Source organism: Bolinopsis microptera, chromosome 7, assembly GCF_026151205.1.
Source record: "Bolinopsis microptera isolate Bmic1 chromosome 7, MBARI_Bmic_1.0, whole genome shotgun sequence".
In the NCBI taxonomy this organism is placed as follows: Eukaryota; Metazoa; Ctenophora; class Tentaculata; order Lobata; family Bolinopsidae; genus Bolinopsis; species Bolinopsis microptera.
The window spans coordinates 8,073,082-8,100,445 of record NC_087078.1 but is presented as its reverse complement, the minus strand read 5'-3'; the positions used below and the strand labels follow the sequence as shown (position 1 = coordinate 8,100,445).

The window sequence follows — 27,364 nt, the reverse complement described above, 5'->3', positions numbered from 1 at the left end:
CTTTCAACACTACTATATAACAAATAATTTGAGCCTGAAGATGGCGTTGACGCCGAAAATTTGCCCTTACTCCTAACTTCCTTGTTTCACTTGTCCTTGTCTCTTCCAACCGGATAATATCCAGATATCAGTATTTCAATCATGAGACTAATAAACAGCGAACTACTCCGTTATTTGATAGCACTGTATAGTTTAAGATATTTATAGCTTATTATAACCATTGATACAAAGGCCATAATCTTTCGCCAGCTCTCCAATATCCAACTTTAAGCTGCATTTTATATCCTTGAACTACACAATATAAACTAAAGAATGTTTTAGTGTAGACTTTTTGTCACAACAAGACTGCAACCTATAATAACAACTATAAACAGAACCCCTAATGTCTGCTTACAATTTTTCTTCTTGTCCTAATCTGAGCCTTGTCTCTATAAACTTAACTGAACTAGCGTTTCGGTATGTGCAAAAGCTTCCAGGCACGCGCATTCCTTGCCCCGTTAGTTACCTGTCCTTCCAAAACCAAACTAGCAGTCAAGGACAAAAAGTCATACACCAAATGGGCATTATATTTTATGAATTGTTTTACATCTTTTTATTCTGTAAAAATGTGCTAAAATTAAATTTCTTGTTTCATTGAAAATTTCTTGTTTCATTGACTGGTTAAAAATTTTGGTCAAGGTAACAGCAGAAAAGCCTAATTCGAAAATCTTCAAAAAACACTCTAGCTTTCAGTACCTCAATGGTGTCTTGTGACATTTACAGTGAACTTACTTGTTTGTCATTGAAGGACTGGGGAACTTAACTGGTCTAGGGACTGGGTCAGGCCACTTGGATAGGCGAAGGTTTGTAGAAGCTCTGACCAAGTAATTTATTGGAAAATAAGAGTGCTTATCTACGGAGTACAGGTACAGACATGATTTTAGGGTTGTGTCAATAAATTCAAACGTTATTCTCGAAAGCACAAGTATAAACATACAATGGTACAGAACAAAAAGAAACAAAGTAAACACTGATCGTAATAAATTGACGTCCCATGAAGTGAGCTGTCTTTGATTGCTTGTAGGAAGTCGATTAGGTGCTGTAGACAAAATACAGGACAATATGTCAAATAGTGAACTATTAAAATCAGGTGCTTTTAAACATGTTGTATATGCTATTCTACGACCTTTGTTCTATCTTGATAAATTTGTGATTGTATCTCGATTTTAAGTAGGGTAATATAATAAATTCACAATATTAATTTGAGAAATGGGACTGGTTTTAAACAATTATGAGTATGTTTACAAAATGTTCTACTGAACGAATAAAAAGTTGATAATGCTATAAAATATAAATGAAACATTGTGCAGAACAATATTCATTATTTTCAAATACATCATTCTCAAACACCAAAAAGCTTGTGAACGTGGTTCGACCAAATTTGTACGGTTAATCATTTAAAATCACTTTCAGGTCACCTTAGCAAAAACTGTTCATGTTATTGTGCTTTTTAACGGGTGATACTCGTATAATATCTGTTCCATATATCGACGAGTCCAACTCGGCGCGCGTCCTGGTAGGTTGTAAACCTACAATGTGCTTTTCACAGAGAAAAAAGCGACTGTAGCATTTGGAGTTTTGTATTCTCTTTACTTAGTAAAATATTCTAAGGGATTTTTATAAATTCATAAATCTATATTAATTTTAAGACATTGAAAAAGATTTGATCTCGATTCAAAATTGAAAGAAGTTACTGCAATGTGTGCAATTTATGGAATGTGCTTTCAGTGGAGACATAAACTGCTGGTGGTCTGAATAATGAATGAATTTAAAGTGGTCTCAAGTAGTTTCAGGTGTATTGCCCAGTGCATTGTTACCAGTTACGATCAAATTTTGTTTTGACAAACATTATGATGTTGTTTGAAATGTTAACTATTTTGTCCACGTTTTTGTTGTTTGTGTTTATAGTATTAATAAAACATTTAGGATTGTTATAACACTTTTAAACAATCTCTTGTTTCTCTAAAATTTGTTTCTCTAATCAATTATGTCATCAATATTATGTTTTATGTGTCATTTATCACGATCAAAATTACAAAAACTGAAAAATTTCATTAGTATTTAGTGTATAACTTATTTTCGCTTATTATATTGTCTTACTTGTATTAAATCAACATAAAAATATAATAACAATTAATGTTTTTGCACTGCAATGTCTGACGCACGCAAAAATTTACAATCACGGGTGTTGATTGACGATGTCAATCCGTCGAGATCGTTGCTCTGCGAAGCAGAGCAGCGATCGTAGAGTGAATAAATGAAGTTTTATAAAAGATATCAGTATATATACAAATATTTGCAGTTTGATTTGAAATTACATTTAAAATAGAACGCGCGCAAAAATGCCAAATTTTAGATATTAAACACTTTTTTAATTTTTAAATCCTCAATCCCAGGGAAAACTAAAATAATTGTTACATTATAATTATATTTTTTAAATTCTTATGTATATTAAATTTTGACAGCAAAGTTAATTTAGTTACAAATTTGCAAATGTTTTTTATTTGGTCTAATTGTTGATTCACGATGTCAATCCTTCGCAGCTCGGTGAGGCACAGTGGTGCATTTCGCCGATCTACCGAAGTGGTTGCGAGAAGAATTATTTGATGCGCGGCGCGACCCAGTAGTGCATCGCGCTACAAGTCTAATTGTAATTTTGGACAAAAAATAGTATTTTTGATTTTAATATTTTACTCAGTTTAATCATCTCAGAGCCACTTTTAATCATAACCACTTCACTTGCACTGATTAAAGCACGTTAATTGAAGGAAAGAGTTTTCCAATTCTTTAGAGTATCAAGTAGAAAAATCGGAAAAATGTTGACCATTGTTAATGATCTGGCCCGGCGCGCGCTACTTCGTAGCACTTGCCATCGGGCCAGTAACATTTCGAGAAGAAAGCGGCGCGCGCTACTTCGAAGAAATTTAGACGAGTAACATCCGTCAAGGAAAAATGTAAATAGCTATAATATAATGTACAAAAACGAATCATGGAAATGCGCGGCGCAACGAGGAGAATTTTTTTTAAATTATTGATTATGATCACGAAATAATTATTTAGGAAATTGTCTAAAATTCAAAGCTAACGCATAATTGTTTTGTAATATCCATTAAAAATAATTTTCTGAAGTTTTCGACATCAGTTTTTGGACTCAACAGGTCACCCTGATCCTACTTTTTGCTGTCTACAGCATACAAATGTGAGACATCTGATGTCCTTGATTTTGAATCTCTCAATGGAATTTTCAGGGAACATTGATCAATAATTTATTCTATGTTACATATGTTATATTAGTGGCAAATAAAATTAAGTAAAATGAACCTTATTGTTAACAAAAGTGTTGGGAAGAAGGTACCGTTTGGTAACCAGTTACGGAAGTTACATGAATGCTTACTTAATTACAGTCGATAATTCTAATTTAGTTGGAGACATGTAAGTTTATTACCACTGCGAACTTTCGTGGAAACTAGCCTGTCATGGTAGACGGCCTGGAGAATTTAAGCCCAATAACGTTCATTAAATTAGAGTATGTTCTAATTTCTGTAGATGTACTGAAGGGGTACCCTGGGAAAAGTTTTGACCTTTTGGCAGAACCCCTCTTAATAGAACCTTCGTTCTGATTATTCAGCCGATTTGACGGCCCGGAGGAATGTAAGGCACTCTATGAAGTTCATTTTATTGTTCCATGCCATAAGCTAATTTATACTAATCTAATCTTAATCTACTTAATCTTACTCGGGAATATTATAGCGGGTTAATTTATGACTGGGAAAATTAATGACCGGGAAAAATATGGCGGAACTTTCCAAAACCTACCACTTTATCACGGTCATAATATTCCCGAGAAAGGTATTCACTAATTAAGGGAAATTAGTGGTACAAAGTATATTGTTTGCACTTTTCCTGGTGTTCACTACCTAGCCTCTCCCATTCGAGTTTGGCTTTAATGCCCTACACAATCTTCGGCATAACTTGACTGTTTTATTGAACCGGGCAGACATCCCAACACCAGTGTGTTGGGACATAGTGTTGGTCTGCTTCAGGATGTGTTAGATCCCAGAAAAACCGCCATCCCTTCTACTGATTTGGCTCAGCAGCAGCATAGATAGATAAAAACCCTTGACGACATAAGATTTTGGTGATGACTTGACATACTTAGGATCATACCTGCTGAGTCAAGGACTTCACTGGGTCTATGTTTACCCATGGTCGACCCATCTGAATGATCAGAAGGGGCTGCCAAAAAACATTATCTTGTAAGGGTACCCTTCAGTACACCCTAAGATGGATGTCAACAGGAATCACTTAGTGTTTGTTTACAGAATGACGCCAGCTCCTAAAGCAGGAAAAATTTCATGAAAATAATTCCACAGTAGAAGAATCTAGGCCGTATTGCATTCAACGAAACAATCAGTTTTCAATTGCACCTTCTCTGTATATTTAGAACTGATGGTAGTCTAATTATCGTACTAAATTGAAAGTCTAGCCCATTTATGATTTTCAGTATGATGCACAATAGAATTATTGATCATTGTGCTCATCAAGCTTTTATCAGTTCCAATACTAACAAAATTTCAGGAAGCTATTTTATGTTATTGACTAGCACCAGTCACATTATCTGAGCCACAATGAACTATCAGTGGAAAACGGTAAATATGTTGTTCCATTCAATTTCTTCTGTCATTTATTGTGTCATTTCATTTCTTTTCCCATTATTGCCACTGTTTCAATGAAACAAGAAATTTCAATGAGACAAGACATTTCAATGAATCAAAAATTTAATTATGACCTATTTACCATTTACGTTACCATATATTTTCAGGTTAGCTTTTGGGCTACTGTCACCCTTGACAGTGCATTGACAGAAAATGGCTGAAAAACATGGCTGTTATGCAATAAAAAACACTCCACATTATCCGAATAAAGTGAGGTGATGAAAGAAGCCTTGTACAAGAAAGAACGCTTTAAATCAGACATACTAGTAAGTTAATTTTTGTCATTTGCTTTTGATGTACCTTATTTAAATTGTATTTGAATCAATCTATTGACCTGTCATTACATGATAGGTATATCTTATATCAATTGCATGATTTAATTCTCATATTCCCTCATATCTCCCAGGATTAGGTGTGTAGGAAATAAAACCTAAAGTAGGAGCCGTAGATAGATAGATAGCGTATAGTAGACGACAAGTAGCTAGTGTCTTCAGTTGAGGGTGGTAGTAATGTAAGATCTGTAGTGTTTATTAGGCTAGCAATATCCTAGCTAGAACTCGACTTCAACCTATTGGTCAGAACTATTTTAACTTTGTTAATGATAAATTATGAAATGTATTTATGATCAAAATACAACTTTTGTACCAGCCAAAAACTTACTTCATATATCATGAAAATGTTAATGCTTTATTAGATATTTCGACTTAAGGTCTTCTTAATACACCTAATTACTGAAACAGAATTATGTGCTTTACAGTTTTATCAGGAAGTGTACTAAGCTAGGGTAGCTAGCATAATCATAAATGTGTTTATAAAATCACGTTTTATTTAGTTTACAGATATTATTAACATGGTTTAGAATACGTTTTATTGTGTAGGTGTTTGTAATGTTTTAAATTGTTTGGACAACAGTGGTCCAACTCTGCTATGGCGATTATTATGTCATTCAACATGTTTTATTAAAGAGTAACGAATAAAATAATTGTTAAAATTATTAAACCATTTGCATTGCTTATTAAACTATTCAAGTAGTCAAATCACTCTGTGTTTCTGTCTTTGAATATTGTATCAGCTGTTGCTTTCTTAACACCCGCCACTTCTTTAGCAGTTATACCAGAAAGTCAAGCCATGGGTCGAGGAAACGTAAGTTTTATTTGGTTTTTTGTTGGTAACTTAAAATTGTACTTTATTACTCGGTTAAGTTGTTTTAACTTTGCTTTTCAGTATCCTGTGAACATATAGATGTATCTTTTTATAGATTTTTCAAGAGATCATGATGCATTCAGCTTCTGGTACATTTTTTATTCACCACTTCTTACCATTCCAGGAGACCAAAGAGGAAACCCTGAAGAAGCTGTTCGTTGGTGGTTTGTCACGTGACACTACTGACGATCAGTTCCGAGACTACTTCGCTCTGTTTGGAACTGTAACAGATCACATCGTCATCAAGGATGGTGATGGTATCTCAAAGTAGGTGTTTTACAAGTTGATAATATTCTGGCGAAAATGTATGGTAGATGGTCTTAAATAACCATCGCTTTAGAATCTGATTTAAATTTAAAGAACATTAATTGGATGCCATGACCGTTTCTCAAGTTGTCACTCCAACTGACATACCATTCTCACAGAGGGTTCGGATTTGTTACATTTGACTGTGAAGATGGTGCAGAAAACGCTATCCGAAGTAAATCAGATGGTCATGCTATCAACGGCAAGACCGTCGAGGTGAAGAGGGCTATTCCTCGTGATTCTGAGCCAGACCAACGGGAAAAGAACAATAAGATCTTTCTGGGAGGTTTGAATAGAAGCACATCTGAAGGTAAGATCAAATCGTACTTCGAGGACAACTTCGACTGTGTGGTGGAATCGGTTGATCTGATTTACGAGAAACGGGACATGCTCCAGCCTGGTCAGGAACCCAAACCAAGGTTTGTTGCACTCACTTTATACACTTTATCATGTGATAACTGGGATATTCCTTTATTAAACGGTTTATTGTTTAGGGCGCAAATTACAACGTATCGTTATTTCAACACCCCTAGGCCAAGTGTTACCTAGGTGTTTACACACGAACTTTGTCAAATGTCAATCATGAAGAATCCTTCAAGTTAATCGATTCTTTAAAATTCTTCTTTTTTGAACTCTGCTTCAGCATTATATGATACCATTTCAGGGGATTTGCGTTTGTCACTATTAACGATTACGACAAAGTAGACCATCTGTGTGTCATCAGAAAACACGAGATTGACGGTAAGGAGGTTGAAGTGAAGAAAGCTGTGTCCAAACAAGGCGGTGGTGGCGGAGCCAGACGTGGTGGCGGTGGACGAGATGGCGGTGGTGGACGAGGTGGCGGTTACAACCAAGGTGGCGGCTACAACCAAGGCGGCGGTTACCAAGGCGGTGGTGGATACCAAGGCGGCGGTGGCTACCAAGGTGGTGGTGGTGGTGGTGGTGGTGGGTACCAACAAGGAGGCGGCTACCAAGGCGGTGGTGGATACAATCAGGGAGGCGGCTACGGCCAACAACAACAGGGTGGTTATGGCGGCGGATACGGTGACAACAGCGGCTACAGCCAGGGAGGTGCAGGTGGCTACGATCAGAGTGCCGGCTACGGTCAGCAGCAGGGTAGCTATGGAAGCGGCTATCAGAACAGCAATTACAGTGGACCAGACAAGAGTGCTCGAGGTGGTGCTAAGCCAAGTGGTAGGGGTGGTTACAAACCATACTAGACACTAAATTCCTCTTTATTCGTGCTGTACAGACCATTTTCCAAAAGATTAAAACCTGTATTTTTTACTTTTAACCAAACTTTTCCATATCTGATTGACTAATCTAAATCGTGGCTTGATTATTGAGGACTGTCTGCTCAAAGACTTCTGTTGCCGAAAGACTATTTATTGTCTATTTATTTTTATTGTAAAATATTGAAAACTTGATTTGAATAACTTTTCATCCTTGATTATTCTTCGTTTATTAATTCCGATCGTTGCAAAAATTGGCCATTTTTAGATCTTTAAATGTTTTAGTTTAAATAAACTTGCGATCGTATTCGTAAATCTCAATTTTCACAATATTTCTCAATTTGAAGATGAGCTTAATAACGTTTAAATACCATTTAGATCGAAAAGGCATGGTCTAAAGGCACATGTTCAATCGTCACCACACCTCTTCAACTCTCCTGAGTCTTCTTGAACAAATGAGAAATCTTTCATCAAGCTCTCAGCTACTTTGTGATGTTACCTGAAAGAACTTGAACGTAATTAACTGCAAACTGAACCGACAGAATGAACGACTTAAGTGGAAAATAGTGAGTACTTTACCATTTGATTTGTTATACCATTTTATTTGTTATATTTGTTCAAAATGTATCTATATTTATCACAGCTGCTGATTACTACAATTTTTATGTTTTCAGGTACGATGATTTGGACTAATGTCTCCTTGATGGGATGACTTAAGATAGCTGACAAGACATGTTATATAGTGAATTGATTCAACTACAACTGTCAATCCAAACCGTGTACAGAAAAGATCCATTTAAATCCGACACGCCTGTAAGTTTTTTTCTTCATTTATTTGATTTATTTCGCTAAAAATACATTCGAATTCTCATATTGCTCCTCTATTACATGACTGGTATATCCTACAACGGTGCTGCCACTAATCGTTAAGACACCTGATCTGTCACGTGGTGTAAATGTGCTTATAATAAATCTGCAAAACTAAAAGCACGCTTACGCTACTTACTGCCGTGACGGCTGACAGTCCTAACGATGAGTTGCATCACCAGACAGTTATCCCAATTGCATGATTTAATTCTGATATTCCCTCATATCTCCCAGGATAAGGTGTGTAGGAAATAAAACCTAAAAGTAGGAGTAGCTGTAGATAGCTAGATATATAGCGTAGAGCTGTAGCTAGGTATTGCTAGTGTGTCTGCCAGGGTGGTAGTAATGTAATATCTGTAGTGTGAGCTTGTGTTAGGGTTGTAATATCCTAGCTATATCTTCAACCTTATTGGTCAGAACTCTTTTACTTTGTTAATGATATTTTATTAGTTTTTTAAATGATTTAAAATCATACGTTTTGTACTAAGAAAAAAATATTCTGACTTTAACCTCTATCGACATTATGAAAACAGTAAATCATTTTTTATGTTAAGACTTACGGTGTTCTTGATTATAATGAACACAGTGATAACAGTCACTAGTTATTTTATAATTAAGTATGTAGCATAATTAATAAGATCGTAAGTTTAAACTGCATAAAATCACGTTTTCTTTACTTTTAAGTTATTACTAATACTGAATACTGATGGATAGAATACGTTTTTGTTATGTAGCTATTTAAAATGTATCAAATTGTTTTCACAACGGCGAACCATCTATTTTAAGAATTTCGCGTTGTTCAACATGTTTTATTACAAATAAGAATTACCAGAATTATCAGATCATTCAAATTCATCCATTCAAATTCATTCATTTAAAACCGTTGCTTAAATTAAACTATTCAAGTAATAACCCGACTCTGTGTTTTTGTCTTTCAACATCAGTTATTGTTATCTTGTTAACACCAGCTACTTCTTTAGCAGTTATACCAGCAAGTAGTAGAGTCATGGGTCGAGGAAACGTAAGTTTTATTTGGTTTACCTTTTTTTGTTCCATGAATATTGAACTATAGACTCGGTAAAATTTATCGAGATTTGGATTTCAGTATCCTGAAAACAATGTAAATCATGTATTGAGACAAAAAACACAAATGTTTCTGTTGGATTTAATCATGAAATCCCAATCCACATTTTTCATTCAAACGGAAAGTATTTACCTTTCTATTCCAGGAGACCAAAGAGGAAACCCTGAAGAAGCTGTTCGTTGGTGGTTTGTCACGTGACACTACTGACGATGAGTTCCGAGACTACTTCGCTCTGTTTGGAACTGTAACTGATCACATCGTCATCAAGGATGGTGATGGTATCTCAAAGTAAGTCTTTGGCTCCAAACCTATTTCACAATGCTAAACCAAGATCAAAAATAGTATAACAAAAATGTATGGGTCCGGACCGTTTATGAGAGAGAATATTTTCTACATTTAATGGAATGAATTCTCGAATTAACAAACTTCTCTCACAGAGGGTTCGGATTTGTTACATTTGACTCTGAAGATAGTGCAGAAAACGCTATCCGAAGTAAATCAGATGGTCATGCTATCAACGGCAAGACCGTCGAGGTAAAGAGGGCTATTCCTCGTGATGCTGAGCCAGACCAACGGGAGAAGAACACTAAGATCTTTCTGGGAGGTTTGAATAGAAGCACAACTGAAGCTACGATCAAATCGTACTTCCAGGACAACTTCGACTGTGTGGTGGATGCGGTTGATCTGATTTACGAGAAACGGGACATGCTCCAGCCTGGTCAGGAACCCAAACCAAGGTTTGTTGCACGACATAACTCATAGTGTTAACTGAGCTGATCCATTATTATTTCAAACGATCATCATTATCATCAGGCCAGGTTTTTTAACTATGTTTCTTTGGTAAAGGTTTTACTGGTATGGTGTAATATAAATAGATTTACCATTTCAGGGGATTTGCGTTTGTCACTATCAACGACTACGACAAAGTAGACCATCTGTGTGTCATCAGAAAACACGAGATTGACGGTAAGGAGGTTGAAGTGAAGAAAGCTGTGTCCAAACAAGGCGGTGGTGGCGGAGCCAGACGTGGTGGCGGTGGACGAGATGGCGGTGGTGGACGAGGTGGCGGTTACAACCAAGGTGGCGGCTACAACGAAGGCGGCGGTTACCAAGGCGGTGGTGGATACCAAGGCGGCGGTGGCTACCAAGGCGGCGGTGGATACCAAGGTGGTGGTGGTGGTGGATACCAACAAGGAGGTGGTTACCAAGGCGGTGGTGGATACAATCAGGGAGGCGGCTACGGCCAACAACAACAGGGTGGTTATGGCGCTGGATACGGTGACAACAGCGGCTACAGCCAGGGAGGTGCAGGTGGCTACGATCAGAGTGCCGGCTACGGTCAGCAGCAGGGTAGCTACGGAAGCGGCTATCAGAACAGCAATTACAGTGGACCAGACAAGAGTGCTCGAGGTGGTGCTAAGCCGAGTGGTAGGGGTGGTTACAAACCATACTAGACACTAAATTCCTCTTTATTCGTGCAGTCAAAACTCAGAACATTTTCCAAAACATCATAAAACCGTCTTTTTAAACTTTTAATCCAACTTTTCAACCTTTGATTGACTTATCTATTATAAATCGTCAAATTCCTGGATCGAATTCCTGGCTCGATTATTGAAGACAGTCTGCTCGAAGTCTTTTGTTGTTGTTGAAAAACATTTATTGTTTATTTATTTTTATTGTAAAGTAATGGAAAATCAAATTTGATTTGAATATTCTTCATTATAATCCTAGATTGTTTATTTGAGTACAATATTTCGCATAAGATTTCCAATCTTTGCCGAATGAGCCAGACTTTCCAGTGCTTAACTATTCAAGCTACATTTAAAATACGGCCAATAACATACTCAGTCCCCCCCCCCCCCCCGCCCCCCCCCCCACCCCCGCTCAAGCAGTAACATAGTAACATTCTTCCAAGATTTATAAATTTTGCAAAGATCTTAACCTTAACCATTTAGATGTAAAATGCATGATTTAAAGGTACCTAGTAACAACAGCTGTACAACTCAAAGTAAACTCGATGATTGGAATTGGGAAATGTTCAGGGCTCTTGATAACCCGCTTAAACAAGAAAAGCAGCTACGGTAGAGAGTGACGATAGCTATGGTTGAAATAGTCACAAGCTATGGTTGAAATAGTGCACAAGCCCGCTGAATAGAAATGCAATACAGCAGTTATGTTTGTTCTCGAAAGTTCCTACCTCTAAGATGCGTCTGTCCAGCTGAAGGTATGTGATTTTAAATTCAAATAAAATAATCTAATAACTATTATTGTCAGCATCTTTTTAATAAATTATTAAGATTCTAACACAAACCACTCAATGAATGCTAACACATTTGCTTTACAGGCTACACTTAGTTATTCTAAGAACTATAGGATAGATAGACTAAGGTTCTACTTCCTAGCTGTAGATAAGATAAACCCCCTCCTAGTGAGTTAGAACGTTAGGAAACTACAGTCAGAAACACGCTCTAAGCTCGTAGCTTAGGAAAGATTGTTATTCAGCGGATACAGGAATGTTGCAGCATTGGTTTAACTCGTTAGACTTAAGGGTAAACTATGTGAAAGGGACCCATTTACCTCACATTATACTGAATAGATATATTAGATATCCACAGTTATTTAGGGAATTATATTTTAAATTTACAGAAGCCCGTTGTCTTTGTTTATAGCAGTCTGAATGTTTAGGGACATCTATTTTTTCAAGTACAGAATTTACGAATTTGTTCGGTTAGCTTTTTAGACTTTAATAAGATGAATTAGAAATAGTTATTCAATATTATACGCTTATTTAAGACAGTGAATTACGCTATGTTGTTTATTTTGACATCCAATAATATCGGAGACCCCAAAATTGATAAATAACAGTATACATTTCATTTGAAATACGTACTAAGTAGCTATACGGTAAAGTCTCTAAAGGAATTTGTTCATTGTATAAATAATAATTTACTATGAAATCTACATTATCATCTACAATATTTTAATAAGAGTTTGGTTTTAAAATTGGATTAAATGATAATATATAATAAGTAATAATAACCCTAATAAAGTAACATAATAAGTTCACTTTTTAGCAGTAAACCTCCCAATAAAGACATCTAATAACTATGGGCCGTGACAATGTAAGTCTGAGAATTACTACAGTGCATTAAATTGGTATCCTGTACAATCATTCAAGTGTATCATTTATCGTCAAGTTACTAGTATTTCCAAATATTAGTTTTATAATTATTTTTTAAATTCCTGGCCTAAACTAATCCATAGCACAAATAACCAAACATTCCTCAGGCTGAATCTAAAGAGGAAACTCTCAGGAAGCTGTTTGTAGGCGGTCTGCCTCGCAGTACTACGGACGATGATTTCAAACAATATTTTTCCCAATTCGGAAATGTCGTCGACTCTATCGTCATCAAGGATAACAATGGCAATTCAAAGTATGTACGGTCGCGGTATTCCACAAATTGCTTAACTGTCACATTTTTGTAGGAAATGAAATACTTTTAAGTTTTAACACTCCCTTACCTCGTTCTAATACATCCAATAATAGTCAGTTGTGTTATACAGAATATAATCCACTCCACCGATTTATAAAATTTTGATTCCTCCAGGGGATTTGGTTTTGTGACCTTTGCCACTGACCAAGAAGCTGAAGAAGCTATCCAAGCCAAGAGTCAAGGTCACACAGTCAATGGCAAATCAGTGGAAGTGAAGAGAGCAATTCCTCGTGATGCGGACCCAGACCAGAGAGAGAAGAACACCAAGATGTTTGTTGGAGGTCTGAGTCTCAATTCAACGGAAGCTTCCGTCCGGGATTTCTTCGAGAAAGAGTTTACATGTCAAGTGGAGAGTGTTGATTTGATTTACCAGAAGAAGGACACTTTGGAACCTGGCCAGGAGCCAAGACCGAGGTAACGTGATTTCTATTTTCACTGAGATGATCATAAATATGCCTGAAAGTTTATTTAAGTGGACTGCACAAGGAAGTATTGTCTTAAAACAGTGCTTTTTTTTTTCTGTGTGCAGAACCGAGTTAGATCTCAGCTTTACATCGTTTTTTACCCTTTTTAGCTGAAATCAGCTCTTTCATCCCCTTTTGGTTAAAACAATGTGCGTGCATAGCATGTTATATTAATATAAAATCCATTCAGGGGTTTCGGGTTTGTGACCATCAACGATTTTGACGTAGTTGATCGTATCTGTGTGATCCGAAGCCACAACATCGACGGTAAAGATGTAGAGGTGAAGAAAGCTGCACCAAAAGGTAAAGGCGGTAACATGGGTGGGGGTGGCCGAGGTGGTGGTAGGAACCAGGATGGTGGATACAACGGTGGGGGATATAATCAAGGTAATTCTATTTGCTATGAAGTCTTGGAATGCTGATAGCCACCTTTGGAATTGTGATTTTGTTATTCTTACGTTTGAGCTCCTTGTCTCTTCTTTATAACTTTAACATCGTATTTATTAGGAGGCTACAACCAAGGCGGTGGCTACAATCAAGGCGGCGGATATAACCAAGGTGGCTACAATCAAGGCGGCGGATATAACCAAGGTGGCTACAACCAAGGCGGCGGCTACAACCAAGGTGGCGGATATAACCAAGGAGGTGGCTACAACCAAGGAGGTGGCTACGGCCAAGGCGGCGGTGGTGGTGGTTATGATGGAGGTTACAGTGGAGGTTACAATGGAGGACAAGGTGGCCAAGGTGGATACAATAATCAGAGTTATGGTGGTGGTTACAATCAGCAAGCCGGAAGTGGGTACCAAAACAGTAGTTTCAGTGGACCAGATAAAAATGCTCGTGGGGGAAAGCAAACCACTAGAGGGAACTACAGGCCTTATTGAGATGAATATCTGAATCTCTTATCGATTGAAAATTTTGCAATTTACATACATCATATTATTTGAAAACTAACCAAACATCTGAATAACAATCATCGGCAATTTCACGTTTATTCATTTTGTATAATGGATGGTAGTGTCTGATATGTCTCTTGAACAGGAAGGTAGCAGGTGATTTCCGACTTGGGAAGGTCGAAAATTGTGAAAGAGCAGTGGAGCTAGAGGAACCACATACTTTTTCCGACATTGAACTTTCTACTTCAAGTGCCCCAGTGATGACATGTGTTTTTTTTTCAATGTGATTTAGCAAAATTACTAGCTCTCACTCTAGCTCTTCTAGCTCCAAAAAAACATTTTTGACCTTCAACTACCCAAGATTGAAAGACCTTCTTGTCTTCTGTTGCCATACCATTGACTGGGCTTAGGTTTCTTGTTTTCTAAAGTTATAAATTTATTTGACACATAAGTAGTCAACTAGTACGGCTCACTCGATTAACCCACTTGGTAATGTTAATATGCAAATTTGAACTGTGTAATATATATTTGAACTATTCATTTGATGATTGTTGACTGATTGCTTTCTAATTGAATGTTCGTCCCTGAAGCTGACGATGAAATTTAAATTCTATTGTCTCTAATCAAGTTTCCTTAATTATCTTAGTTGTCGACTTAAAACTATATAGGATTGTCATATTTTGTCAAGAACTATTTGTTCATGAAAATAAAAAGTTATAATATGAAAAGATTTAGTTGGAGTTCCTAAGCTATAGTGATGTAGTTATGTTTCAGTATGTCCTCCGATGATTGGCAAAGAAAGAGCCGAGAAATGATTGGTGGATGCTGTGTCTGTCTCGATGAGACGGGTTGGCCTGACAACAAACTAGTGTACTGTGACGGAGGTGGCTGCAATGTGGCTGTTCACCAGGCGTGCTATGGTATTATCAGTGTTCCAGAAGGTTCGTGGTTCTGCAAGAGATGTGAGTCGCAGGAGAGACAGGTTCGTCTGAAATGTGAGTTGTGTCCAAGTAAAGACGGTGCACTAAAAAGGACTGACAATGGAGGCTGGGCGCACATTGTGTGCGCACTTTACATTCCAGAGGTGAAGTTTGGTGATAACACTACAATGGAACAGATTAAAATAACTGAAGTTCCATACGAGAGGTTTCAGAAGTCTTGCTATATTTGTGAGGACAAGGGGGATTCTATGAATGCAAAAGGAAAGGGAGCCTGCATTAGTTGCCATTATCCCTCATGCCGACGAAGTTTCCACGTCACATGTGCTCAGAGCTCTAGACTTCTTTGTGAGCAAGAAACCGGCAGTGAAAGGTTGGATTATTTTGGTTACTGTGAGCACCACATAAGTCAGCAACATAACCGTAACTACGCTCTAGAACTTCCTGCTGACATGAACGACAGAAGTAGTGCCACAAGTTCCAACTCAACAGCTAGTGCTCACTCTGAATCAAAGCTAGAGAGCAGGCCTCCAGGTGATGTCACTAACGTGCCCAGCGTGCCTAACACCATGAATAAGATATCGAAAAAAGAGAAGCTGAGAGATAATCCTAAAGGGAGAGCTAGGTCAGTCGCTCATCGAAATCGTGGTCAACATCATCGCAGTAAGTCCATGACCAAGCCGTATTACCAGGAGAACTCTGCTGAGATGCCTGCACCAGCAACTGATGCATCAGGAACACCCCACAAGAAGAGAATGACCATGTCTGCCATTATTGCTGGTGAAGAGTGTCTCCCCAGCTTTTCAGAGCAACTAGGAAAAAGTAATAAAACCAAACCTAATTCCAAGAAACGCCATCTCCCCCAGAAACATGGCTCTTCCTCCAAGAAGATGGGAAAGTTTCCTCCTGATGGGATGACTGATGACAACGACAACGGTTCCCCCAGTATCAGTCCTTCTTCTCCTCACTCATACATGAACGAAGATTCACAAATATCTGAATTGATGTACAAATCACCCAGTGCAAGTTGCAGCCCTCATCGCTCTGAAGCTGATGTTAAGAACGAATCGGAGGATTCTGATGTTAACGTCTATAAAACGCCTAATTCTGAAACATTGAAAACTCTGATCAGTCAAAGTTGGGAAGGTGATGCTAGTACAATACTTGAAAATGTTTCTTCGTATGGTGACATAGCTTCATTGCTCAGCCTGGTATATGTTATCAAAAGTGACAATGATATCATGAAAAACAAAATTGATGAACTATCAAAAAAGAGGGACTATTTGCGTGCCGTTAATGATGGTTTAAAAATGGCTTTGTCAGCAAAAGACTCCGCAGACATACCATCCAATGATAAATTGAAATTAATATCTCAACCTGAAGTTTCCTTAGACCCAATCAAACTCAGATTAACTCTTGATGACGTTATGAAAGTAGAGAAAGTAGTGAACAAAATCATCTTGTCTTCGGAGCAATCGTGAATTTTTCTGTTGTTGTTATTTAATCTCCACCTGTGCTGTGATGCAAAATGTTTTTACTGTTTCAAGACTTAGCCAGAGCCTGTTTGATACACGGTCATGCTTTTAAGTTTTAAAGAAGTATTTACACGACATCCGAAAACTTTGTCATGAGATGTGGATTTAGCGACGTTATGTCTAATTGTAATGCATGACAGGACCAAAGCTGGCAAACCGTTTTGGATGTTTAGATCGTTTATGGTTTATAGTTGAAATGTTGCTGGAATATACATATATATCTGTAAATAATTGCTAATATTACGTGATTGCGAATTATTCAATGCTTTTGAACTCAATTAATTATATTACTTGTGAGTTGAATTAAAGGTTCAGACTAAATTTTTGGTGATTCATGGCCCAACAAAGTATAACGGATATGTTCCTTTTGTTGTCTTATCATTTCCCTTCAGTGCACTGATTCAAATTGAATTCTATAAACCTTTATCATGTAGCATTTGCTTCTGCACATCCTTCTGCACATCCATTTTTTCTAACAAAAAATATTTTTAGCCCCATCCTTCCCTTTTCCTATGGCTCAGGCATCTCCTAAAACAGAAAACTATGTGATCATAAAGATATTAATTCCTGTGTACTGTGCTGGTGCATGTATTGGTAAGGATGGACTTGAGATTCAACGCATCAAGAGTGAATCTGGTTCTAGAGTAAAGGTATCTCGTAACAGAGACTTATTCCCCCGTACAGACGAGAGAGTTGTGCTGGTCAGCGGTACTCCGGACCAAGTTTTGGAAGTTATTAAGTTTATTCAGGAAAAAATCCAAAATGAAAACCCCCCTGATAATAGAAAAATTAACCCTAAACGTAAGGATCAGGTGAAAATTATTGTCGCTCATTCAGCTGCTGGGCGTATCATTGGGCGGAAAGGTGACAAAGTGAACAAACTAAAAGAGGAGTTTGATGTAAAAGTTTACATCACAAATAAAGACGAAAACATTCCTACTTTGAATGAGAGAGTTGTGACGATCGAAGGAAGCGCTGAGAATGTGCGGGAAACTGCCAGGGACATAATTAATTCAATTCAAGAAAACCCTGAAGCTCGACTGAGCAGGAGTCTTGAGTATAGACGCTTCTCTGAGAACCCGTACGCGCCATACTTCTACAGTGGGCCTCCACCTCCTCCTTTCAGAGGAGGACCTTATGCTAATCAAGGAGGTTACGGTGGCTATCAGGGTGGTGGTGGCAATGGTGGTGGCAATGGTGGTGGCGGTGGCGGTGGTGGTGGCGGTGGCTACAACCAAGGCTATGGTGGAGGAAACTATGGCTACAGTTACAATGACAGTTACGGCGGTTATCAAGGGTACGGCGGTGGTGATTATCAAAGAGGTGGAGGTGGATATGATCGGTCGTCTAATCGTAGTCGAGGTCGTGGACAGCGTCAGTATGCGAGACATGATTCCAGCGAACACGAATCAGGCAGAGGATACAGTCAGGGGAGAGGTTACAGTAATCGCCCGTCTGAGTAACCATTCGTGTACTTGCTAGAAGCATCTGCTGGGTATTTGCAATCTTATCCACGTGTGATGCTGTCGGGTGCGCTGCAAAGAAGTAGCACGGTTGGTGCTACGATCCTATGATGAGATATATTGTCTTGTGCACTGTGCTTGGTAGTGCAGAATACTTGCTTTGAGCGCTATCATGTACAGTTTTACCTAAATGTTTATATTCGTATAATGGAAAGGACACTGATATGCTATCTCAGTTTGATGTTATACATAATTATATTCCTTATATTCCTCAAAGACTATCTAATCCCCTTTGAGAATTAAAATATACAGAATTATCACATTTTGTAATTTTCCTAACAATATTCATTTCATATAAATGCGTTAAATGACAAATTGGACGGATTTTGGAAATTTTTATTAGATTAGGAAATAGGTTACTAGGACGAACTATTTATACAGATTTATATATAATACTATATATATATTATGACGTATAATTCATTGAGTAGTATTTTGGAAATATTAAACTGCATTTTAAATTTTGCTTTGTACGTTATATTACAGGAAATGTGATACCTTTTATATGTATTTGAAACTATTACAATCGAACAATTAGGATAACTAGGAGAGAAACTGCTCAACATTAAATTATTACTAGTCTTATTGTTATAAGAATCGCCAATTAGGGGATGTTACAGTATACAAATGAGCATGATTTTAATTTTATTATCAACGAAGCAAACCTTGACATTTAACCTCTCATTAAGAATTGATATTAATATTTTTCGAATAGAATAACGTCTTTTAAACAGCCGAGTTGTTTAATTAAGCTCAGTAGACACATCGTCCTTGAATTTATTATCATGCATCACCATGCACTAGATGTATTCTATTGGTATTTAAGTTGATTCGTTTATGTTAAATTATGAGAGTTGTGATGTAGAGTGTAATTGATGTTTGATTGCCTAATGACAATGCCAGGAGGGTTCAAAAACTCGTCAGCTCAAACATCGCAGTGTAATTTTCATTTTCGACGAGTTTTTGAAGCTCCTTTTTAAATTTACTTAATATTGTTTCACTTGGGACGGTATATATGGCAGGGGGTCCTCATAAGATAGTTGCTTTTTCTTACCATTTCCATTGATCCGTCTTTTTCTGAGCTTGAATTCGACAATAGATTAGTTTGTAATTTTGCGCTTCGGTGGTTTATCGAGTGCTCAGTGCAAGGAAGTGTGCTGATTTAGTAAGACACAATAGGACTGTAAAACAGTCAACAATAGATCTGTAGTTTATGAACTCAAATATGTTCACCGCTCAGTTCTCTTAATATGATGATTTAAAATATATATATACTTTATGTCTAATAAGTAATTAGATCTTGAGCCAAGTTGTTTGATGAAAGTTTGGTTAAATCTTATAATATAAGCTACCTGAAAGGATAAAGGCTGTTATGAAGTTTTTCTACATTCTTAATGGTGTTTGTTGTTTTCATAACAGCTGTTAAGTTTTTCTTTAACAGCTGCTGTTTAAAACAGCTTATTATCTTTGAGTGAAGAAAATACTTGTAGTTTGGGTAAACACGGCTTTTTTATATAAACCCTTTACGGTTTCGTTTTTTTTGGGAGCCTAGGTTAGGCTTTTAATCTAGTACCATTATGATTTGGGTCAACTATCGATCAACCGTTTGAAATCAGTGTATCAATTCTATGAACATAGCTAAATGTTTTCCTGAGATATCCTGAACATACAGACAGTTTGCTTTATACCTATTTTAGTACAACATTTAGTATTCATATGATGTTCTCGACTTACAGTTTGCAATATATATGTCACGTAATTGTTAGATCCAGGCTATTCGTAAATATCGATAGATGCCCTTAGCAGTATACAATTCGAGCTCAAATAATTATACCGATATGATGTTAGCCTTCACAATGGGCAAGTTTTATCCGGCTCGTGTTAAGTTAACCTTTTGAGATCTCCATTTAATTTGTCAAGGAAGGATGAGGACCTGTGCAACAAAATGTTGAGGGATATTTTTGTATTTTTTGTAATTTTATAATATGTTGTGATATTTACTAAAATATTTTAAAACTGGTACAGAAGTACATTGGTAAACTAAAGGGCACGTTCAGAGTCTGAAAGATACACGTTACTGACTGTGTGGATGAGGCCATTAATTTGCATTCTCTGACTTGGATTTAAATTATTGATTGCCTTCGACAACGATGTTCATAATTAAAAAACAAAACCATAGCCAACTTCTCTCTCGTTGAAAGAGAAAGGAAACAAACAAGCTTATCAAAAATTTCAGACTTGCATCACCAGGGACTCCTCAAAATTTTCCTTAAGCTTGCATTTTTAAAATTTGGCCTCACTTGGCCCCTATAAAAAATAATTTTCAATTCATTCGTTTGTTGATACTGGTCGGAATTCGAGTCGTAAAACTGATTTTTTAAACAGACTTCTGGACTAAGCTACCGATGTACAGTGCCATACTATGAATTATGATATGAATTTAACTGGTATTTATAATAGATTGGGTAATATCACAGGATACCAAGAGCTATGTATGAGTTTAACTCAGTGATTGTTCTGATAAGTATTATTAGTTTATTACTACAACGATTTAAAAAGATTTACGGTGATTTGAGCCCTGCCCGGTGTTGGAAAAGTTGAAGAACATTAATTCTCTCAAAATCGCGAATATTATCACTTTATAGCTGTTTTTTAAACCTTGACAGGAGTAATTGTTGAAGGATGGAACTTGGTCTTAGCCATAGTCATTTCGTTGGTTGAAATATGTTGATTAGTCATGTGCAGATTTTGAGCGTAATTTCATCTAGTATTTAAAGCAAAGAATGATTTTATGGTGCAAAAATGCATGGCTGATATCTTATTTCAGTAGAAACATCCAAAGAATGTTAGCTTGCTTTCATCATAGATCATAGATATTTGCTGCCAGTATTAATTCTCCTAATTTGTTATGCTGCATTGAGTGGCTGCTATGAGAAGTTCCAATCCGTCACAATGACTCCTGCTGAGTCTGAGCAGTAAGTCACAACAGGACACGACAATAGTAACTTATTACCCAGTACTTATTATTACTGCTTGGATCAGTAAACTCTCGGCTATTATAGCTTTTAAAGTTTCTGAAGTATTATCTTGTCTATTCTCGAGATGTATTTTTGCCCGAAGCCGAGATACCTTTGTATTTTGAGGACATTGTATTTTATCTAGGAGGTGCCAGAACCTATACTCCATGAATGTTAGATGTTTTACACTTTATGAGTCATGTGTTGCTACGAATACTAAATCGGCAATTTAGTACTATTATTTGGCTTTTTTATTACCTAAATGATTACTTTTCATCTTCATTTTGAGTTTTATTAATCTGCAAAACAGATCATATAATCATGATCTAAAAATTTGTTGCATATAATCAAAGTTTTCCATGATTTTCAATCTACCACTAAATTTCACCCCTCATGGCCTGGCACATTACCCTCTATAGTCTATAGCTCTGTTCCGAGATCATTGATTTGGAAGGAGACAAAGCAGCAAACTAAACCATCATGCTAACCAACTGAGTTATCATGCCATGTATCATCAGTGTGCCTAGCTTCGTCCAGAGCTCAGTTCATGATTTTGCATCAGTTTTCAGCATGCTATTAGCCTATGCCCTATAACTGCGTTGTGTTCCCATATTTATTGTCTATACTAACTCTGTGCAGCAAACAATGGAAATTCTGCTTGATCTGGCACCTGTGATTTGATCTTCACGTTTACTACTGAAAGCATACCAAAATTTTGAACAGAAGAAATGTGGGAATGTGGCCCCCATAGTAAATGAACCTCTGCATACGAACTCTATTTAAAACCTTCAAAATGAAATGCTACTTTGTTCCTACAGATCAATTATTCACATGGGTTACAGTCTCTAAACCATCAATCGAGATCATTAGAGAGACCAAGCATCTTACTTAAATTGTTCCATGTTTGCTAACCAGATCCATTTCTTCCTCAGCTCAACCCATCATGTCCAAGCGTGGTCCAGACCGCAGCGGTTCTCAAGGGGGAGGCGGTGGCTTCAGCAAGAGGCGAAGCCATGGTAAACCTATGATCAAAATGCTGTGTCCTTATTATTGTGCTGGTGCTATCATTGGTAAAGGTGGCGAGACCATCAAGGAGCTCATGGATAAAACTGAGTGTGATGTGAAAATATCAAAGAATGATGAGAGATTTCCCACTACCTCTGAGCGAGTGATTTCTGTTCAAGGTGATCAGACCGCTGTAGAGGAATGCATAATATTTTGCCAAGAAAAGATCAGAAAAGATCAACCTCCTCCCAATGCAAAGAGTGAGTCTCATGCTATAAACGCCAAACGGAAGGAGGCCTGCAAGCTAGTCGTGTCCGATACTTCTGCTGGTAGGATTATTGGTAAGGGTGGTCAACGGATCAAAGATATGAAAAATGATTACAGTGTTGACATTAACATTACCAGGAAAGACGAACTTCCTCGTGGTTTTGATGAGAGATGTGTGTCAGTCGAAGGAGAAGAGGGTAATGTTGATAACTGTGTCAAAGAAATCATCAAGCTTGTCTGTGAAGATGAGTCCGCCTCCATGGAGTGGCATGTTTTCTACAACGACTGGAGCGACAGAAGAGAGGGCGGTCGTGATGGTGGTCGTGACAACTACAGTGGCAGAGATGGGGGATATAGTGGTGGTAAGAATGATAGTTTTAGTAGTGGTGGACGGGACTATGGTAAAGACCCCTATGATGACCGACGTGGTGGTGCTGGTTATGAGGACCGGTCACGTGGTGTAGACGACAGAAGAGGCTTCAGTGACAGGGACAGTTACGCAGGCCGAGACAGCTACGGAGGAGGAGGAGGAGGAGGAAGAGACAGTTATAGTGCACGTGATAGCGGAGTCAGAGATTCCTACGCACGGGATGGTGGAAGAGATTACAGGGATGAGAGAGTTGAAGAAAGGGGTTATGGAGGCAGTGGAGCCAGAGATTCATATGCTGGAAGAGACAGCTATGCTGCTGGTGCACGAGACCGAGATGTTCCTGATAGAGACAGAGGTTATGCTGGTGGTAGAGATGCTGGATTCAGAGATGCTGGCTATGACAGGAGAGATGATTACGGGAGAAATGACAGCTTTGCTGGTCGTGATGCTGGACGTGATGCACCTCGTGAGAGCTTCGGTGGAGGGCGAGACAGCTACACAAGGGACAGTCGTGATGCAGGTGGCAGAAGCAGCTTCGGTGGAGGTGGTGGAGGTGGAGGTGGAGGTGGTGGTGGAGGTGGTTACAATGACAGGCGTGATAACTACAGAGATGAACCTCGAGGTGCAGGGCGCTATTAATTTTCCAGCTTCGCTGAAACTGGGGACTGTTGTAATTATGATCTGACGTTTTGTTTCTAGTGTCGACTGTCAACAGGCAACTGTCATCTTGATATACTTGGCAGACCCTCGGCAGAGTTCTTTGTTCATGAAACCAACATTTCAATTTGTATGTATCAGTGCTTTAGAGCCCCTTTTAATGCATCCCTTGCATTGCCTGCTCGCTAGAACCGTTCCCTTAGAAATTTAGAAAAAGCTTTTAATTTTCAGAATATATTTTAAAGATTGTAACTCTATTCAAACATGGTCTTGTCTCATTATTCAATCAGAAAAAGCAGATGAACATCAAAATTGTGCCAAATACAGACTTCATTGTGACTACAGGTTAACCTAATCTTGTCTGCGACGCAGGTCTCAATTTCCATTACGAATACAGGGTGGCTCAGAATTAACTATCTTTGAGAAAGAAGCTCTATTCTGAGAGAAAAGTTAATACCTTATCCACTGAAGATAGGGCTACTTTCTCACATGTAGTTAATTTGCCCGGTTACCCTGTATAACCATTATTCAGCAGCTAGTTTTAACGAGTTTCTACGCTTTGCTACTTTAACAGTGTTCTGCTGCCTTCAAGGAATGCAGAACCAGTAACAACTTGCATAACAGCGCATTAAGTGTCCAACAGCGCACTAGTGTCCTACAGCGCACTAAGTGTCTGGAATCTTGTGGGTTTGTATCTGGAAGTCATGTTCATCAGCTTTCTTGTAACTCGTCTGTCATCAAATCCTGTGTTCAGGATTATCTAAAATTATAATTCTAAATGATCTCATTGATAGTAAAATTAAATGTTTTAGTTAAATTTAAATGCTGATTTTGTACTCTTTCAGGGTCATGGCTTCCCCTAAAAGAAAAGATTCGATTTCCTCACAAGTGACAATCAAAATTTTGATACCTTCCTTCACAGTCGGGGCTGTAATAGGAAAAGGGGGCGAAGTTATAAAAGCGATGAAGAAAGAAAGCGGGGCCCATATTAGAGTATCTCAAAACGGAAAATACTACCCTACCACCAATGAGAGAATAGCATTTGTTTCGGGTACAAACGAGCAGGTTCATCAGGTCATATGTGAGATAAATGAAAAGATCAGAAACGACAAGCCTCCTGAAAACAAGAAAATAAGTTTAGACTTGAAAGAGAGAAAAACACAGATGAAACTGATTATTCCTAGCAGCAGCGCCGGTAAAATCATAGGAAAAAGTGGCTGTAACATCAAGGAAATGAAAGAAAAGTACGACGTTTCCGTCAGAATTCAGAACCACGAAGAGAGCATCGAGGGACTTGATGAGCGTATAGTCACTGTTAAAGGCAGCCCAGAAAACATCGAGAAGTCTGCCCTGACCATACTGAGGCATGTGGAGGAAGACAATTTCGGTAAGATAGACAATAACCTAGATTACGATATGTTCAACGGCTACTACCATCATGGTGGTTGGAGTGGTTACGGTTATCACGACTACGATTACGGCAGGTCTAACGGATACCACTCTGGTGGGGGTCCCCCCTACCCCTCTTACTCTCGCTACCCCGACCAAAGGGGCTACTATTTCAACAACTCCAATTACATGGATCATCAATATCCTGGATCACGGCCTAGGAATTACAATAGCCGATACACTGACTATTCGCCCAGGTCAAGTCGACGTGGTCACGACAACACGCGTGGTCGTTCTTGAGCGTGATGGCTTATATTTTGTATCATTATTATATATTTTAATTGGTTTGTTGATTTTTTCTTATTGAACAAAGTATAAGATATTATATTTTAATAGTACAAATAAGAACTTTATATCGTTAATTTATAGCAATAGTATTATTAATATTTGATATTTTAAATATATTATCTAACTTAATTTATAGTCCTTATCCTTTCCCGATTGTGATAGTCTCTCTTTCAGGTGTTCCTAAAACCTGCCCAGAGAGAGATATATAGCAACTCACTTAACTGCGTTTTTATTTTATGATATGCTCAATCTTATTTCTTAACTGAGTTAGGTTTATTGATAGGTTTTAAAGCCTAAGTTGATGACAAGAGAGAGCATTTGCATACGTCTAGATAAAAACCAGTACCCCCTATTTCCTTTCTCCTATTTCTATGATCCGTGTTTTATAGTATTGAAACGTTTCCGTCACAATAATATGGACTATTTCAAGGCTCTTGTGAGACCCTTAAGAGGCTCTTGTGAGGCTCTTGGAGGAGAAAACATCTCAAATTATTTGAAAGAAGGCATGTGACTTGTTGAGTAGACCATCGCAGGACGCAATATCTTTTATACAGCTGAATTTTTATTTTATGATGGTGGATTAATTATTTAATTTGCTTAAAAGTAATTTGGCGTGATGAATATTGTTTAGCTATATGTTACATGAATACGAAATATTATTATAGGCATGATGAATGTTATTTTTGATGATGAGACGCCAGTGAATTAAGTTTCGATTGAAAATGTTATCTGATTCGGTTGTACATTACTGATTGTAATGATGAAGCAAATTTTCTTGACAAAAATCATTTAAATATGACACAATTAGTAAAGTACGATACGTGATTTCTTAAATTATTCAAATTTTAAGTTTTTTCTTGAAGCTAATTTCTTACATTGAGAGGAAAGCTTAAAATTAATAAATTGATTATTTGGGTTTAATTATATTTAGTAACTGTAGTATGTATGAAGGTACACTTTGATCAATGCATCATCTATGGTACTGACACATATGAAAGGGCACTAGCGGTTTGGATAAGTACTAATTTATCTGTTGATATCGCTCTTTTTCCGTATGGCATTCAGTTTAGCACTTAATGGCTGCCCACACACACACACACAACACATTCCACACACACATAATTAAAATCTATCTTAAGTAGATTTTGTAACTTTGATAATTAGTAGCCCGTTTTTATCCGTCATGATTTGGTTGTTTCGTGTGCACGATAACCTTGGCATGCGATACACTTTTTTATTTTTATAGTAGCAAGGGAATTTTTGGTTATATACATTATTATATTATGCACATTTTAAGTGTTGTTTTGTACATAATATTTTTTGTTAAAAAGCATTTCTACTCGATATATTATACTTGCCGTCATTACGTTTACCACTTTGATCATATAGTGTTTTGTATGCGTTGAATTGTGTCGTGGATATCTACATTATAATAGTATGATACCCATTTTTCTTGGAATAAAAATGTCTAAAGACACACAAGTTTGATTAAGCGCTGGAATTTTTTGAAATATCACTTAGCAGAACATGGATTACGAGGCACAGCGTGCGATATGTATCAGTATTATCAGCGTCAACACGATTATATGGATTTTGGCTCACACGGTTTTTTGTTTAATGTCGAATTTGACCGTTTTGGAATGATAGATCTAGATTTAGGATTTAGCGATCACATAGGTTTAGCGATAGCAGGATTTTTATATGGTTTGAAGGTTTTATAAACATGATAAAGGCTTAAACATCATTATGAATACGTTTATTTGAGATTTTATGAATCCGATGTTATTGACCACGGTACCCCAGAGCGTTTGCTTATCTTGCAGCTTATCCTGCACTGAGCACTCTATTGAGTCGTTGGTAAATGTCCACAAAGCAGAGAAGCCATCTCATTCAACGTTCCATACACTAATAGTTCCATAACAGGTATGATCACTATGTGACCAAGTTTCTTTCTTTCTTTTAGAAACACATTAAATCACCTGACCTCTATAAAGTTTTCTAGAACCGGAGCTTTT

The 27,364-nt window shown here is 37.5% G+C and overlaps 5 protein-coding genes across 6 annotated transcripts in view; all 5 read left to right on the top strand.

Annotated features, from left to right (window-relative positions):
• The first annotated feature begins 1 nt into the window (after position 1).
• LOC134818657 (uncharacterized) lies at positions 2 to 25,386 on the top strand. Its single transcript, XM_063828295.1, has 3 exons — positions 2 to 34; positions 22,247 to 23,586; positions 24,442 to 25,386. The coding sequence occupies exons 2-3, from the start codon at positions 22,257 to 22,259 to the stop codon at positions 25,299 to 25,301; spliced, it is 2,190 nt and encodes a 729-aa protein (XP_063684365.1). The 5' UTR covers positions 2 to 34; positions 22,247 to 22,256; the 3' UTR covers positions 25,302 to 25,386.
• LOC134818851 (proteasome subunit alpha type-1-like) overlaps positions 4 to 27,364 on the top strand; it is a 30,319-nt gene continuing 2,958 nt past the window's right edge. Inside the window, exon 1 of the mRNA XM_063828543.1 lies at positions 4 to 33. The gene's annotated coding sequence lies outside the window, so the exon portion shown is untranslated. The remainder of the gene's footprint in view (positions 34 to 27,364) is intronic.
• On the top strand, positions 4,604 to 7,706 carry LOC134818846 (heterogeneous nuclear ribonucleoprotein A3-like). Of its 2 annotated transcripts, none has more exons than XM_063828532.1 (6): positions 4,604 to 4,688; positions 4,862 to 5,020; positions 5,860 to 5,897; positions 6,082 to 6,224; positions 6,383 to 6,682; positions 6,928 to 7,706. In XM_063828532.1, the coding sequence occupies exons 3-6, from the start codon at positions 5,883 to 5,885 to the stop codon at positions 7,481 to 7,483; spliced, it is 1,014 nt and encodes a 337-aa protein (XP_063684602.1). In that variant the 5' UTR covers positions 4,604 to 4,688; positions 4,862 to 5,020; positions 5,860 to 5,882; the 3' UTR covers positions 7,484 to 7,706. The 2 variants fall into 2 exon arrangements, with proteins under 2 accessions (XP_063684602.1, XP_063684601.1); XM_063828531.1 differs by having other exon boundaries at positions 5,161 to 5,897.
• LOC134818658 (uncharacterized) lies at positions 9,341 to 18,319 on the top strand. The gene is made up of 10 exons (XM_063828296.1): positions 9,341 to 9,383; positions 9,592 to 9,734; positions 9,884 to 10,183; positions 10,336 to 10,897; positions 11,791 to 11,874; positions 12,735 to 12,880; positions 13,055 to 13,354; positions 13,595 to 13,791; positions 13,912 to 14,278; positions 17,255 to 18,319. Exons 1-10 carry the CDS (start codon positions 9,369 to 9,371, stop codon positions 18,234 to 18,236), a joined length of 3,096 nt encoding a protein of 1,031 aa, XP_063684366.1. The 5' UTR covers positions 9,341 to 9,368; the 3' UTR covers positions 18,237 to 18,319.
• Positions 15,030 to 17,051, top strand: LOC134818838 (protein AF-10-like). Its single transcript, XM_063828523.1, has one exon. The coding sequence runs from the start codon at positions 15,076 to 15,078 to the stop codon at positions 16,717 to 16,719; it is 1,644 nt and encodes a 547-aa protein (XP_063684593.1). The 5' UTR covers positions 15,030 to 15,075; the 3' UTR covers positions 16,720 to 17,051.